Here is a 13215-nt window from a genome sequence, read left to right as displayed (position 1 = left end):
CTTTAATAAAATTAAGTTAATTTGTGATGATTCAGTAAAGGAACACAACCCCTTCTCTATTTCTTTATCAAACTACATTTGTTGTGTCCTTATAACCAACAACATGAAGAGCCCGGCAGTACATTGAAATCAACAGTGCACAGTGACAGTACATTGCCTGCAAATATGTCAAAAGAAAAATAAACTAAAAACTGGAGATTGTAGAAGAGATTTCTATCGATAGGAAGAGAGCATTTGAGGTTGGGGATCGTGTTTTGTTAATTGATATGAGAAAAAGAAAGGGAGGGTCATATCTTGATTACCCATTATATGTAGATAGAAAGTTAAAAATCACATGAATTAATGCTGACAGAAGTTCAAAGATTATTATATAATCTTGTATGAGTTAAGTTAAATATATTGCTTAATTAATTCTATCATTTTTTCAACTATTAATTGTTAAAGGTGTAGTGCAGGAGGTGGGTGTATGTGCCCTGCCTTCCAGAGAGAACCAGTCAAGACAATAAAGAGAGGGGGGGAGAGAGAACAGAGAGCAACTTGTGTAGTTGTGATGTTTATGACACATGTACATTGTTACTGAACAACCCAATCTGACAATTTAATAATTTATTGTGTTAAGATAAATATTTTGGATTTCTTGAAATTCCACAGTTGAAATACAAATGACGTTATTTAGAGATATTAAACTTCACTATAGATTTGAGGGGAAAATAAAAAAAATGTAAATAATTCCATTTCTAGAAATATATTTAGAGGCTTGTTTTTGAAATATTGTTGAAATGTAAATAAAATATTCTTGTATTATCTTACAATCATATTTTCTAAATTAGAATTTTTTTCTTTCATATTTTACATTAGATTTCACATGGATAGAAAATTCTGACAGGAGTGAATGACCCCATCCAGCACCATCTGCTACCCCCGGGGGGGACGGGGAAAGGTGGGGGCTGGAGGTTCCCAGGTGTCCGGTTTTCGACCTACAGTTGAGAAGGGAAACTGGCAGCATCCGGTCAGCACAGAAAGTCCAGTTGCTGCAGTAACTGGCCCCCACTACTGGGGGCGGGAAGAGCAGCAGGGCTGGGAGGGGCCAGTCTGTGCCGCGGGGTCACTGTCAGGGACTGAGATTCCCTCCGGCCTCAGCTGGGACCGGGCAGATTATCATGGGAGCCGCGTTTGTACCCCCAGTGCTGAGACCAGGACAGAAATAAGGGCGGAGCTTCCCGGAGAAGGTGCCAGTGAAAGTGAAGAGATGGGACCTGTCAGTCACATTGTAAAACGAGACCTCGCCCGCCTCATAGTCCAGGAAAATCCCCACCCGGCTGGGCCTGACGCTCACGGGGAGGGGGGTCGCGGGGGAGGTGCAGGCCTCATATTCTCCATTCCCCAGCCACAGGACCCAGAATCCATTCCCAGGTGCGTATGTGACCTTCCCCTTCCTGCTCACAGATTCCCTACAAACCCCCAGAGCCCAGTCAGTCTTGTCTCCCACTTCCACCTCCCAGTAACGCCTCCCGCCCGTGAACCCCTCAGCGCCCAGAACTTCAGGGTACGTATCAAATCTCTCAGGGTTGTCGGGCAGATCCTGGCGTTTGTCTCTGCATCTCACAATTTTCCGATCCTCAGACAGGACGAGTTTGGGATGAGCCGTGTCTGGATCCAGAGTCACGTCCACTGGGGAGAGAGTCACAGAGTCAGGGCCGGGGCAGGGGCTGGTCACTGGGATCAAAGGGAAATTAACCTGCGTCTCCGTTAATCACTGGGGGGGGGGGGGGGGTTGTGGCCTGAGGGGGGTCAGGGCCCCTCTGCCTGTGAGGAGACAATGAGGGGAAAGGGCAGGAGGAGCGGGGGAGGGGTGAGAAGGTGTCACGGGAGGCGGGGGAGGGGAGGTGACAGACTGATACTGGCAGAGGAAAGGGGAGGGGGAGGTGACAGGAGCAGAGGGGGACGGAGGGACATGGGGTGGGGCAGGTACAAGGGCTATGGGGTGATAAGGGAAGGGAGGCGCATCGGGAGGGCAGAGTGGGGTGAAGCGAAGGGAGGTTCCTGGGGGCTGCAGGTGGTTGGGGGAGGGGTGGGCACCAGGGCAGAAGAAGGGGATGGACCCCAGGGGGCACAGGGAAGCAAGGAAAGGGGCAGGCACCAGGGGGCAGAGGGGTGTGAGGGAATGGGGGAGCTCCAATGGGGCAGGGGAAATCAAGGGCAGAATGAGCTGCCAGGGGTGAGATGATAAGGAGTGGAACAGGTGGAACCATGGGGGCAGGGGGGAGTGAATGGGCAGACACTGGTAAAAAAGGGGCAGAATGGGGGGTGAGGGAGCAGGTGAGCAGAAGGGGGTCAGAGAGAGGGAGTGAAAGGCCTCAGCTGCGCTCACTGCCTCCGAGCCAGCCCAGTGCCGCCAGCCATTCAGTGCGATAACAGCGATGCTCAGGCTTGGTGACACAGCCAGTGACCCAGCGGGCAGGGCGAGGGCCTGTCCAAGGAGCAATGGGCACAATCTGCAGCAAGGGAGGTTGAGGCTGGAGATGAGGAAACACTTGCTAATTCTCAGGGCCGTGAAGCTCTGGACCCGGCTCCAGGGGAGGTTGTGGGATCCCCGTCACTGGAGGTTTGTAAGAACAGGCTGGACAAATCCCCGCCAGGGATAGTCTAGTCCCTGACCTAGCGTGGGGGGCTGGACTAGGTGACCTCTCGAGGTCCCTTCCAGCCCTGCACTGCTCTGGTTCTAGGTTACAGCAGTTCCTGGGGCTGGGCCCAGGGCCCTGGGGGCTTTAAGCCTGGTGAGTGGCATGTGACAGAGATAACACTGTTAGTGACCATGGCAGCTCAGCATCCCTGCCAGGGGCCTGGGCTGGCCTGTGGCTGCCTGTACCTGGCTCAGCAGGGTGTTACTGGGCCATGTGGACAGGACCTAGGGTTGGCACCTGTCCATAGGGTGCCAGGCGTCTGTTTTTTTATTGGAACGCCTGGTCGAAAAGGGACCCTGGCGGCTCCGGTTGGCACCACCGACTGGGATCCCTGCCTGCCCTAGGTCCGTGCAGCTCCTGGAAGTGGCCACCAATTTACTTCCCTGGAGTTTGAAACTTTTCTAGCAGAACATAACCAAGTGTCAGCCATGGTCAAGCCTCCCTTTGAATCAGAGGCGGCTCTAGGGATTTTGCTGCCCCAAGCATGGCAGGCATGCTGGGGCCTGGAGCCGCCCCTGCTTTGAATACAGGTTGGTTCTGGGGGTGGAGGGAAATGTATCAAGAGGACTGGCCCTTTTATGGGAGTCAGGGACCAGACTACCTGTGATAGGCCCCTGTAAGGGAGAATGAGACAACCCAGACCAACCTGGAAGTAATTAAATCCCTAGGTGGCTAGTCGGCAGCGAAACAGCTAATGAGGCTGATAAAGGGTAACCAGGGCTCAGCTGAAGGGATCCTAGGGACAGGAAGTTGCTGAGGAGAGGAGGTGTGTGGAGGAACATTTGGGTGCAGGGCAGGGCCTGGACCAGCCCCCATGGGTGGCGGGAAGAGAATGTTACCCAGCCCTGCTTTGCCCCCAGCTCCACTCTGGTCCCACCCTCAGCCCCAACTGGAGTTCTGGCCTCAGCCACTGATTCCCGGCCATACTATAGCTTCCGGGGTGGGGGTGCAAACCAGGTAAGGGAGAGCAGGACCAAAACAATTTGAGGACCACTGTCCTAGACAGAGAAGCTCCCCTAAGGGGGTGGAGCTGCCAGAGACGACAATGACAGCAGCAGCTGTAGCAGGACAGAACCTAGAGAGCTGCCCCTGGCTGGAGAAAGTGGATGCAGAGAATAAAGGCACAGTCTGAAATGACCCAGCTCCAGGAGGGAGGGCTAGAGTCATCTGATTCCACGATAGAAACTAATCCAAGCCCAGCTCTGGGAAGGACTGAGGACTCCTGACTTGAGGACAGTGAGGAACTGGAGTGAGAGCTGGAGGCTGGAGCAGAGTGAAAGAAAAGATTTTATTTTGTGGTTTACATGGACTCAGAGTGGACCCCAGCAGGGGACTTTTCTCTCAGACCTTTTAGACTGTGAGGTGTAATTTAAGGAGTGCTGAAGAGGATAAACTGAGGCAAGAAACTTGCCAAGACAACCTGAAGCGGCTGAGGGTGGTACCTGAGGGCGCCACCCCATGATGAGTCTACAAAACTGGAACCCATTTAACAGAACTGCTGCCCCTTCCCCATGCAGACAGAGCCTCGCGCTCTTCAGCCTGTCTGCGTGGGCCCCTCACCAAAGCATCTGACCCCAACAGAGCCTGCATCACAGAGTGGAAACCTGGAGCGAACACAGCACAGGGGTTTGAGCACCCACCTGGCTTCCAGTGTCCCTGTCCCAGCTCCCAGGCTGCTCCCCCTCCCACATAGCCTCCAGCTCCCAGCATCCTCCGGCTGCCTCTGCCCTGTCCTGTTCCATGGGGGTGACCCAGGGCCCAGCATGGAGCCATCACGGTCACTACAATATCGTCTGCCACCCCCAGAAAACAGGCACAGAATGGGCTCAGGGAGTGGATGGCACCGCAACGGGACCCTCGTGCCCCATCCCCCAATGTTTGCTGCTGCCCTTCCTGGGCCTTGTCCACACTCAGACCAGGAGCCCCGTGGGGCCGGCAGCCCCTTGCTGTGTCTCTGCAGGGCCTGGCTCACTCGTGGGTGCTATATCAATAACAACACTCACTGCCCAGCCCCTAAGGGCTGCATAACAGCGCGGGGCCTTCCCCATTGCACACGGGGACCCTGGGGCGCAGGGAGCCCTGGTTACTCTGCCCCACACATTTACCCAGAGACTCCCCTGAGCTGCCGGACCCGGGTCCCTGGGGTCAGAGCGCAGGCAGTCGAGTGGCACTGACCAGCCGGGGCTGCTGGGGTGGGGGAAGGAAAGGGTTAATCCCAGCACGGTGGCACTTTGCTGTCCGGCCCTGGCTGGTCTCTGCCCTCTGGGTGCAGCTCAGGGCGTGCGTCTCTGAGCAGGTCCCTGCCCACTCACCCGCCATTTGCCCCAGACACAGAGAACCCAGGTGCCGAGGGAAGGAGCAGCCCCAGCAGCGCCGTATTAGCCCTGGCACGTGCTGAGCCTGCGAGCGCAGCAGCAGAGGCAGCGGCAGAGAGAGGGGCTCAGCCATTGAGAGCAGCAGTGTCCCCACCCGCAGGGGAGGGGTCAGCGCTGGGACAACAGGCCGGGCTGGGTCAGGGGCTGGGAGCTCTGGCAGCGAGCGCGGTGCCAGCACCAACAGCCCTGCTGGAGACCCTGGGCCTGGCCAGCCTGGAGCAGCCAGTGAGTGACTCAGGGCCTGGGACCCTGCCGAGGAAGGGGCTTCTGGGGGGCTGACAGGAGGCTCCCCAGGGGCTGGTGATCCCCTAGAACGAGGCACTGAGCTGACTGGCTCAGGATCCCGACAGGCTCAGGGGCCAGGGGTGTGGAATGGCCCAGAGCCCAGCCGGGTTCAGGGCCCAGTGGGCACAGACTGTGCTGGGCTGGGAGCAGTGAACGGGGAGGGGAGCAGGGATGTTTTGGCTCCAGCCCGTCACAGACAGGAAGCTGCTTCCCCCACAGCCTGGGGTTCCTGCTCCCCAGAGCCCTGAGATCCTGGCCCTGCAGCCGGCACCGACTGCGCAGCCTCCATTGGCCGGGACAGACACACCCAGCTTGGCCCCTTCCACTGCCCCCTGCTGGGGGTGGGTGGGAGGAGAGGAGCGGGGGTGGGGGTAGGAGGAATGGGCCAGTTCAACAATCACAGACCGAGCTCACTGAACCTTCCCACCCTCCTCTCCTCTGCCTTAGATTCTTCTCTGTCCCTCCTCACTGTCAGGTTTCTGCCTTTGCCCCCGGTCTCCGCGCTGGGGTTGTGGGAGGGGTTTGGATGGGGGCAGCTCACGCTCAGCCGTTGTGACAGGGTCACACTCTTGTCAGTGAGTCTCACTCACTGAGCAGCAAACCACTGACCCAACCTCACACTGGGCTGTGCTCAGAGCAGACGAAGGGATTCAGCTTGTTACCCAGTAACACACGGCCCAGGTCAGACCACAGCAGCCAGACTGGCCCCTCCTGCAGCTCAGAAAGCTGGGCCAGCCTTGGCTAATGGGGGCTGGAGCAGTGCTGAGCGGTGGCCACACAACGCAGCCCTCACGTGTCCCAGGAGAGAGGCACAGACACGTCATCCGTTACCCGTCTGTGCAGCTCCCAGCACGACGGGCCCAGTCCAGGCCTCACAGCACCTGGCTCAGGGACACCCATTAACTCAGCCATGGAGGGGTCAGGATGTCAGAGTGACGGGGCCTGGTCAGACACCTGGGCAAGTACCAGCAGGTGGCTGTAAGTGGCAGGCAAACTGCCCAGCACTGAGCACATCAGCCTCCAGCTATCACAGCTCCAAGCCTGTCAGCTGGGTGCAAGCGTGTCCTGGGGTCCCAGGCTCTGTCCAGAGCCCCAGGCACAACACAGCTGAATGTCCCAATAGAATCCACTCACCTCCGAATCTCTGCAGCGCTTCCCTCATATCCAGGGAAATTTTATACACGTTCCTCAGGTCAGTAGAAACAGCTTCTGGTTCCTGGAGTTTCACATTCTCACTCCTATGAAGAAAACATCCCATCATCACTCAGCTGCTCTGTACACACATCATCCCAGAACCACCACCAAGAATATAAGAGCAATGAACATAGGAAACACACCTGCTCAATGTGCTTTTCACATCCTGAAAGGAAAAAGAGAATCAATGCTCTGTATTAACACAATGTGCATAAAACTGTGAGTTTCACTCTGGGCATGAAACTTTCATCTAGAAAATAGATCAACCCTCCCAGGCTTCACTGTTTTGTGGCAAAATCTCATACACTATTGTGCATTAACACTTCTTTCATTTATGTAGGTGAGACAGGAATTTAGCTAAAGGATTCTCCCTTCTAGGGACCCAACCCAACCCATCAGTATCTGTGTTTATCGCCTGTGTTGAGTCAAATGTTCTGGAGTCAGAGCAGGGATGGGTTCAGCTCAGTATCATTCTTGTATCATCCATTTAATCTCCCATGGCCTCTCTGGGCCTCCATGAGGAGAATTCCCCTCTAACATGGACTGCGATATTTTGGAACTGATGGAGCCCTTAGCCGGATGTTCTGTTTGTCTGTAAACCACAGAACACATTTACTCTAATTCTTGGGATCCAGACCCAGGGATCTGAGTTCTAATTCTGGATTGTGGAGATGAATTTTGATGCCGTCTCACCTTTAGCAGCTCAACAACTGGTTGCTGACACTTCTCCTCTATCTCTGTGATCAGCTGCTGCAGAGAGGAGCTTTGCTGGGAGAGTTTGGTTACATTTTCCCTTAGTCTCTGCAGAGTCTCCCTCTCCTCCTCCTCCAGGCTCTGCAGAAGCAGCTGCTCCTCCTCTCTCAGCAGTGTGTGCAGTTTGTTAAATCCACCTGCAATCATCTCTCTCCTATTCTTCACTTTCCCCTTGAAATAGAAGAATAGGAAAGGCAGAGAGAAAACGTGAGCCAGATGCTGAGTTACACAGACTGGGCCTCTGTCCATGAAGCAGGGGATTAGATCAGTATCAGGTTTGTAAGGAGATTTACTTCTTTGGGAAACGTATCATAAAGGGTTTGTTTTAGTTCAGAGTCCATATGGCCAGTTCCATAGCGGGGTTGTCTAGGGTGCTTTGTAAAGACGCAGTCTGTTATTGCAGGTGGCATGGGATTAGGGTGACCAGACGTCCCGATTTTATCGGGACTGTCCCGATATTTACTTCATTGTGCTGCATCCCGACCGATGTTTGGTCAGGATGCGAATAGGCAGTTATTTTGCCTTCACAGGCAGAGCCCGGAGGGGGCTCGCACCCCTGCCCTGACTCCGCCCCCTCCTTCCCCTGTTGGATCCCTCCCTAAATCCCCACACCCGGGGGAAGGAGGCAGAGGCTTTGGTCTCGGCGCCGGGGAAGGGGTGAGGGATGCCGGCTGCGGCTGGGGATGGGGCTGAGTGGGAGTGGGGCATAGGGCAGAGCAGGAGGGGAGTGTGGGTGGTGCCTCGGGGAGAGGAGGTCTAATGGGGGTGGAGCAGTGGGCAGGGCGATGATCCGGGCGCAGGGGAGGTTCCGGCCCATAGCTGGCACCAATCCTGTGCAACGGAGCAAACAGCCAGAGCAGGTTCATAACCTCATCCTGGAGCTTTACGGCCCCGTCATTCCTGGGAACGCTGCAGGGGGAAGGGCTCAGGGAGGAATAAACCCAGACACCCACCTGCCACTCTGTGGTTTTCTTCTCCTCTGCAGACATCAGAGCCAGGGTCTCTTCCAGCTCCTTCCTCAGAGGGCCCAGGGCTCCCTGGAGTTTCTCCTGCGGGGACATCGCATGCGATAAACAGCCATTAGTCTGCCTGTCCGATGGGTGGACAGTACTGTCCATATTGGCATTTCACACGAGCAGTAAATATCCTGGAAGCGAGCAGCAGACTCGGCTCTGCCGGCCCCAAAGGCCTCATGGGAGCAGAGACGCCAGTCTCAGAGCAGGGGCTCTGCTCCCTGCAGACACTCAGGACTTCTCAGAGCCTGTGTCTGAGCTAAAGCTGCACATCACTGAGCACAGGCCAGAGGGGAAACAGCTGGGAAGGTTCTGAAGGATCCCTCCTGCCGGTGCCAGTGAAGAGGTTGGGGCAGCACCTCGCTGCCCTGTACCCAGACCCAGGCCAGGAACAAGACCCCACTGTGCTCTCCTCTGTCCAGGCTCCCATGTGGCCTCCCCCAGGCAGCGGCCGAGCACCTGAGCCAGCGCAGTCCCATTAACTGCACAGGGTGAAGCTGTGATGTGGCTGGAGGTCAGTGAGGACCAGGGAACACTCGGTCTGGGGGAATGTGTCACCCATAATTATAACTGCTCCAGAGCTGGAACAACCCAGGGCTCTCTTCCCCTTTAACAGTGTGTGATTCATTCACACAGCACAGCAACGTGCTCCTGCCCCATCAGCCCCGCTCTGTGCAACACCCCTGGCAGCCCCCCAGAGCCGCCTCCTGAGATCTTCCCGTTTCACTTTTTCTCTTTTCTCTGAGCCCTCGAGTTCTCTCCTCCCCTCTGCCCAAGGGCCCAGCTACTGCTGAGAGCTCCTGGGGAGCTGTTCCATGACACCCCTGCGGTGCTGCTGCAGGGAAGCAGGAAGGGAGGGAGGGAGCCAGCAGGGGCTAGTGAGAGACAGGAGGTGGAAAAGCAGCCTCTGCATCCAGCAAAACAGCTTCATCAATGAGCAGGGATCAGAACAGGGGAGGGGCAAAGGTGGCTGGATTCTTTGAAGCTTCACCCACAAAATAAGCTCCGCCCACGTGAGTCACTAAAAGGAGGCACATGATCTGTTCAAATGGTGCATTGTTCAAAACAGGACGGTGTTGCTGATTGGCTCCAAGGGGCTCCTGGGGCCGGACTCCCCTCAGGGGGCTACAATTTACCCCTGGGCTCCGCTGGGCTCTCTGGGCCTGATCCTCCTTTACTGGGGGGAAATAAGAGGTGGCATCTCCCAAACATCACCCGCTTGTGGCACTGGAAGGAGGCGTCACTGGCAATAAATGGTTCCGAGCTGTAATTCTCCCTCTCCGCTCTCACAGGGGGAACGAAATAATTAACAGTGTTGATATTTAAATGATCAGTTCTCCAGTCTGAAGGAAACACACTCACCTAGACTGGCCTGCAGCTGGTGTGATTTAAACCTCACTGATCGTTAACACCGGTCATGGTGTAAAAAGTCCCCTTATTTCAGCAGTGGAAGCTGAGTGTGAAAAACATTCAGAATCTCAGAGAAAAGTTTCCCACAGCAGGTATCTTTGAAGACTTGATTTTTTGTGATAGCATCTCCCGTACAATGAAGGCTTTACAGAGCTGAGTGATGCATCACACCTGTGACAGGCAACTTTCAGTGAAATCAGCCTGTAATTAAAATCCAAAGTTATCACCCATTAAACGTGACAGCAATTCCCTACCTTGTACTCCTGGGCAGCCTCCTTTATGGGAACCACCCTGTGCTCTCTGTGAGCCCGGGACAGATGGCAAACCACACAGACAGAAGTTTGATCCTCTTCACAGAACAGTTTCAGAGTCTCCTGGTGTTCCCCACACACCCTCTCCTCTCCTGCTCCCTTTGCTGCCTGTAAACTCAGCCGTTTGACCATTTCTACAACATTTGCCAGCTTCCTGTTCGGCCTGAGGTTTCCCTGTTGCACAGTTTCTCTGCACTGAGGGCAGGAGACGTCTGTATTCGATCCCTCCCAGCACTGGGCGATGCAGGCTCGGCAGAAATGGTGCCCACAGTCTATAATCACCGGGTCCTTAAAATACTCCAGACAGATGGGGCACATAGCTTCCTCCTGGAGACTTTCCACGGGGTTGTCTGTGGCCATGGCTCCCTCCGGCAGTGTCACAGGGTTAGTTTCCCTTTCCTGAGCTCAGAAATGCGCCCTGCCTGCAGTAGCAGCAATTGTGTGTTTCCCTTCCTGGAACTGACTCAGGCTGTTTGCTGAGCTGGAGCCAGATCACCAGTAACATTCCAGCCCTGGGGGCTTTGGTGAGAAATGTCCCAACAAGGCTCTGATCCTGCAATCAGCCCCCTCTGCTGGTGTGTGTGGGGGAGTCACTGGGGCTTCATATGGACATCAGCTTCCCCTTGTTCTGCTGAGCTGACAGAACTGCGTGTCTAAGGAGTGATATTTAGCCTTGGCAGAATTTATTTGATTTAATATGTAATTTTGACAGATAAGATTAATATTAATTTGTAAGAATGTTTATATATTTATCTATTTAAACTTTCACAGTTTCCGTTTTTATCAATATTATTGTTCACAGTTGTGGGAAATTGGGGGGGGGTTCAGACAATATTTTATTCAGACAATTATTTTATGACAGTAGACACAGAGATTCAAAAAGTTAAAAGGTGTAACTGTTAAAACACAAACTGTCAACATCTCATGTCAAAACATGCAAAGTAAATCTCCTTAAATTAAACTCTAGTAAGTTCTCAAGCAGCATTTTTCTTACTATAGCTATTTGTAAATCTCGGTTCTTATCAATGGAAATATTTTTTCATTGGTTTGTGTGCACAAAGTGAAATCAACATTTGCTGACATCTACCGATAAAATCTAATCCTTCTGAGTCTAGGGATATTCAATTCACAGGCCAAAAACGTGGTTAAACTGGAATCAATGTTTCAAAGGCCTGATTGTGACATACGCTAAGGCAGCTCTGCCTCAGTGTAAAGGAGACACAGTGTCAAAAGTGTTGCCAACATTGATGATTTTATAATGAATTTCATGAACATAAGAATGGCCAGACTGGGTCAGACCAATGGTCCATCTAGCCCAGTGTCCTGTCTTCTGACCGTGGCCAATGCCAGGTGCCCCAGGGGGAATGAACAGAACAGGGAATCATTGAGTGATCCATCCCTTGTTGCCCATTCCCAGCTTCTAGCAAACAGAAGTTAGGGACCTAAACAAAGGAAGTTTCTAGTTTTCTTGGTTGCAGAGAAAAACTTAAAATATGACCTGAGTCAGTCTAAAGTATGAGAAGTCAGAAGGCAAATAGAAAGAACTCAACATTTATTAGTATTTTTATTTTTTAGTCTCACAAAAGGCATCACATCATTCTGGGGGTCCTGACTCATGATTTTCCAAAGTTTGGGGTTGGCAATGCTGTGCCACTGAGAACTCAGGCCTTAAATCCCCATCCCCCATGGAAAGCCCCCTAATTTCATGCCATCAATTATCTAAAACAGCAGAGTTAACAGATAGGGAAACAGAGAGGCCAAGGTGTGGGAATGTGCACAGAGCCGGGCTGTGGGCCCAAGCAGCAAATGAGCACAGCCCCCCTGGATTGGGAGTGAAGTAAAGGAATCACTCAGAATGCTCATTTTTACATTTAGGTCCTTAGAGCCTTTGCTGGAGAAGCCAGGCCTGAAAACAAACTGATCACTGCCAAGGCAGTATTGCCAGCACCATATAAGCAAAAATCAAGAGGCTGCTGAAGAAAACATGAGGGTTTTTCTTCTAAAAAATTATATTCTGGACTGTTTGTTTGTGAGCAGGCAGGATTCACTCTGGTCACGTACTCAACCTTTTCTACTCAGCCCTGAGAGCAAGAAACTTACTTTTGTTAAAGTGAGAGCTGAGATTGTCACGTAATCACAGGATTCCAAGAGCTGTGGCATTAAGAGAAACACCAGCTAGTGAAGGAGTCAGTGTGAAATTAGGAAATCTTGCGCCAATCCCAATGTGATGTTTTTGTGATTTAATGTGGACAGGAAAGAGCTGCACTCCTAGCTATTGCAGGTCCTTACCTGGCCCCCATCCCTGCACTGTCTGAGCAACTCACAAACTTCCATGTGCTTAGACTCACCATACTGCTGTGCAGAGACACCTGTACCTGCCAGTAGTGTGGGGGCAGAGTCAGGGCAGTGCCTTCATTTGAGGTAACTGAGCATGCTCAGTCTGCAGGGCCGCCCAGAGGATTCCGGGGGCCCGGGGTCTTCGGCGGCGGGAGGCCCTTCCGTTCCGTGACCCGCCGCCGAAGTGCCCCGAAGACCCGCGGCGGGGACCTCCCCGCCGTCGAATTACCGCCGAAGCGGGACCGCCGCCGAAGTGCAGCCGGGTCTTCGGCGGTAATTCGGCGGAGGGGGGCCCCGCCGCGGGTCTTCGGGGCATTTCGGCGGCGGGTCCCGGAAGGGAAGGCCCCCCCGCCGCCAAATTACTGCCGAAGACCGGGCTGAACTCGGCGGCGGGTCCCGCTCCGTCTTCGGCGATAATTCGCCAGCGAGGGGTTCTTCCGCCCCGGAGCGCAAGGACCCGCCGCCGGCGAAGACCGGGAGCGAAGAAGCTCCGGGGGCCCCTGCCCCGCAAGAGTTTTCCGGCCCCCCGGAGGGAGTGAAGGACCCCGCTCCGGGGGCCCCAAAAAACTCTGGTGGGGGCCCCTGTGGGGCTCGGGGCCTGGGGCAAATTGCCCCTCTTGCCCCCCCCTCTGGGCGGCCCTGTCAGTCTGTGTGAGCATGCTCAGTACAAGGCAAGCAGCAAGTTGGTGGGGAGAAGGCACATAGGTTCATCTGTCCTCCTCCCTACACAATATCTCTGTTGCTGTGTGATGTGGAAGGCTGTTACCCCCATTTAGAAGAGGGGAAATTCAGGCCCAGACAAAATAAATGACTTACCTGACTTCACACAGAGCAAAACCTGGATCTGTGCATG

The 13215-nt window shown here is 53.9% G+C and overlaps 1 protein-coding gene across 1 annotated transcript; it reads right to left on the bottom strand.

Moving 5' to 3' along the window:
* Window positions 1–591: 591 nt before the first annotated feature.
* LOC120392965 (E3 ubiquitin-protein ligase TRIM39-like) lies at window positions 592–10410 on the bottom strand. Its single transcript, XM_039517619.1, has 6 exons — window positions 9969–10410; window positions 8245–8340; window positions 7232–7462; window positions 6682–6704; window positions 6479–6582; window positions 592–1671 (listed from the first exon to the last, which is right to left on the bottom strand). The coding sequence occupies exons 1-6, from the start codon at window positions 10383–10385 to the stop codon at window positions 1112–1114; spliced, it is 1431 nt and encodes a 476-aa protein (XP_039373553.1). The 5' UTR covers window positions 10386–10410; the 3' UTR covers window positions 592–1111.
* Between the last annotated feature and the right edge of the window lie 2805 nt (window positions 10411–13215).

The sequence above is a fragment of the Mauremys reevesii genome, unplaced genomic scaffold (genome assembly GCF_016161935.1).
Source record: "Mauremys reevesii isolate NIE-2019 unplaced genomic scaffold, ASM1616193v1 Contig13, whole genome shotgun sequence".
Classification (NCBI taxonomy): domain Eukaryota; kingdom Metazoa; phylum Chordata; order Testudines; family Geoemydidae; genus Mauremys; species Mauremys reevesii.
Note: the sequence above shows the minus strand (reverse complement) of the source record. Positions and strands in the feature narration are given on the sequence as shown.

What these genes read in the sequence shown, in the direction of transcription:
- LOC120392965 (XM_039517619.1), bottom strand. Translation starts at nt 10,385, where the DNA reads ATGGCCACAGACAACCCCGTGGAAAGTCTCCAGGAGGAAGCTATGTGC. An exon ending in AGGCTGCCCAGGAGTACAAG is followed by an intron (nt 8,341 to 9,968) that starts GTAGGGAATTGC and finishes ATGTCCCCGCAG; the next exon opens with GAGAAACTCCAGGGAGCCCT. An exon ending in CAGTTGTTGAGCTGCTAAAG is followed by an intron (nt 6,705 to 7,231) that starts GTGAGACGGCAT and finishes TTTTCCTTTCAG; the next exon opens with GATGTGAAAAGCACATTGAG.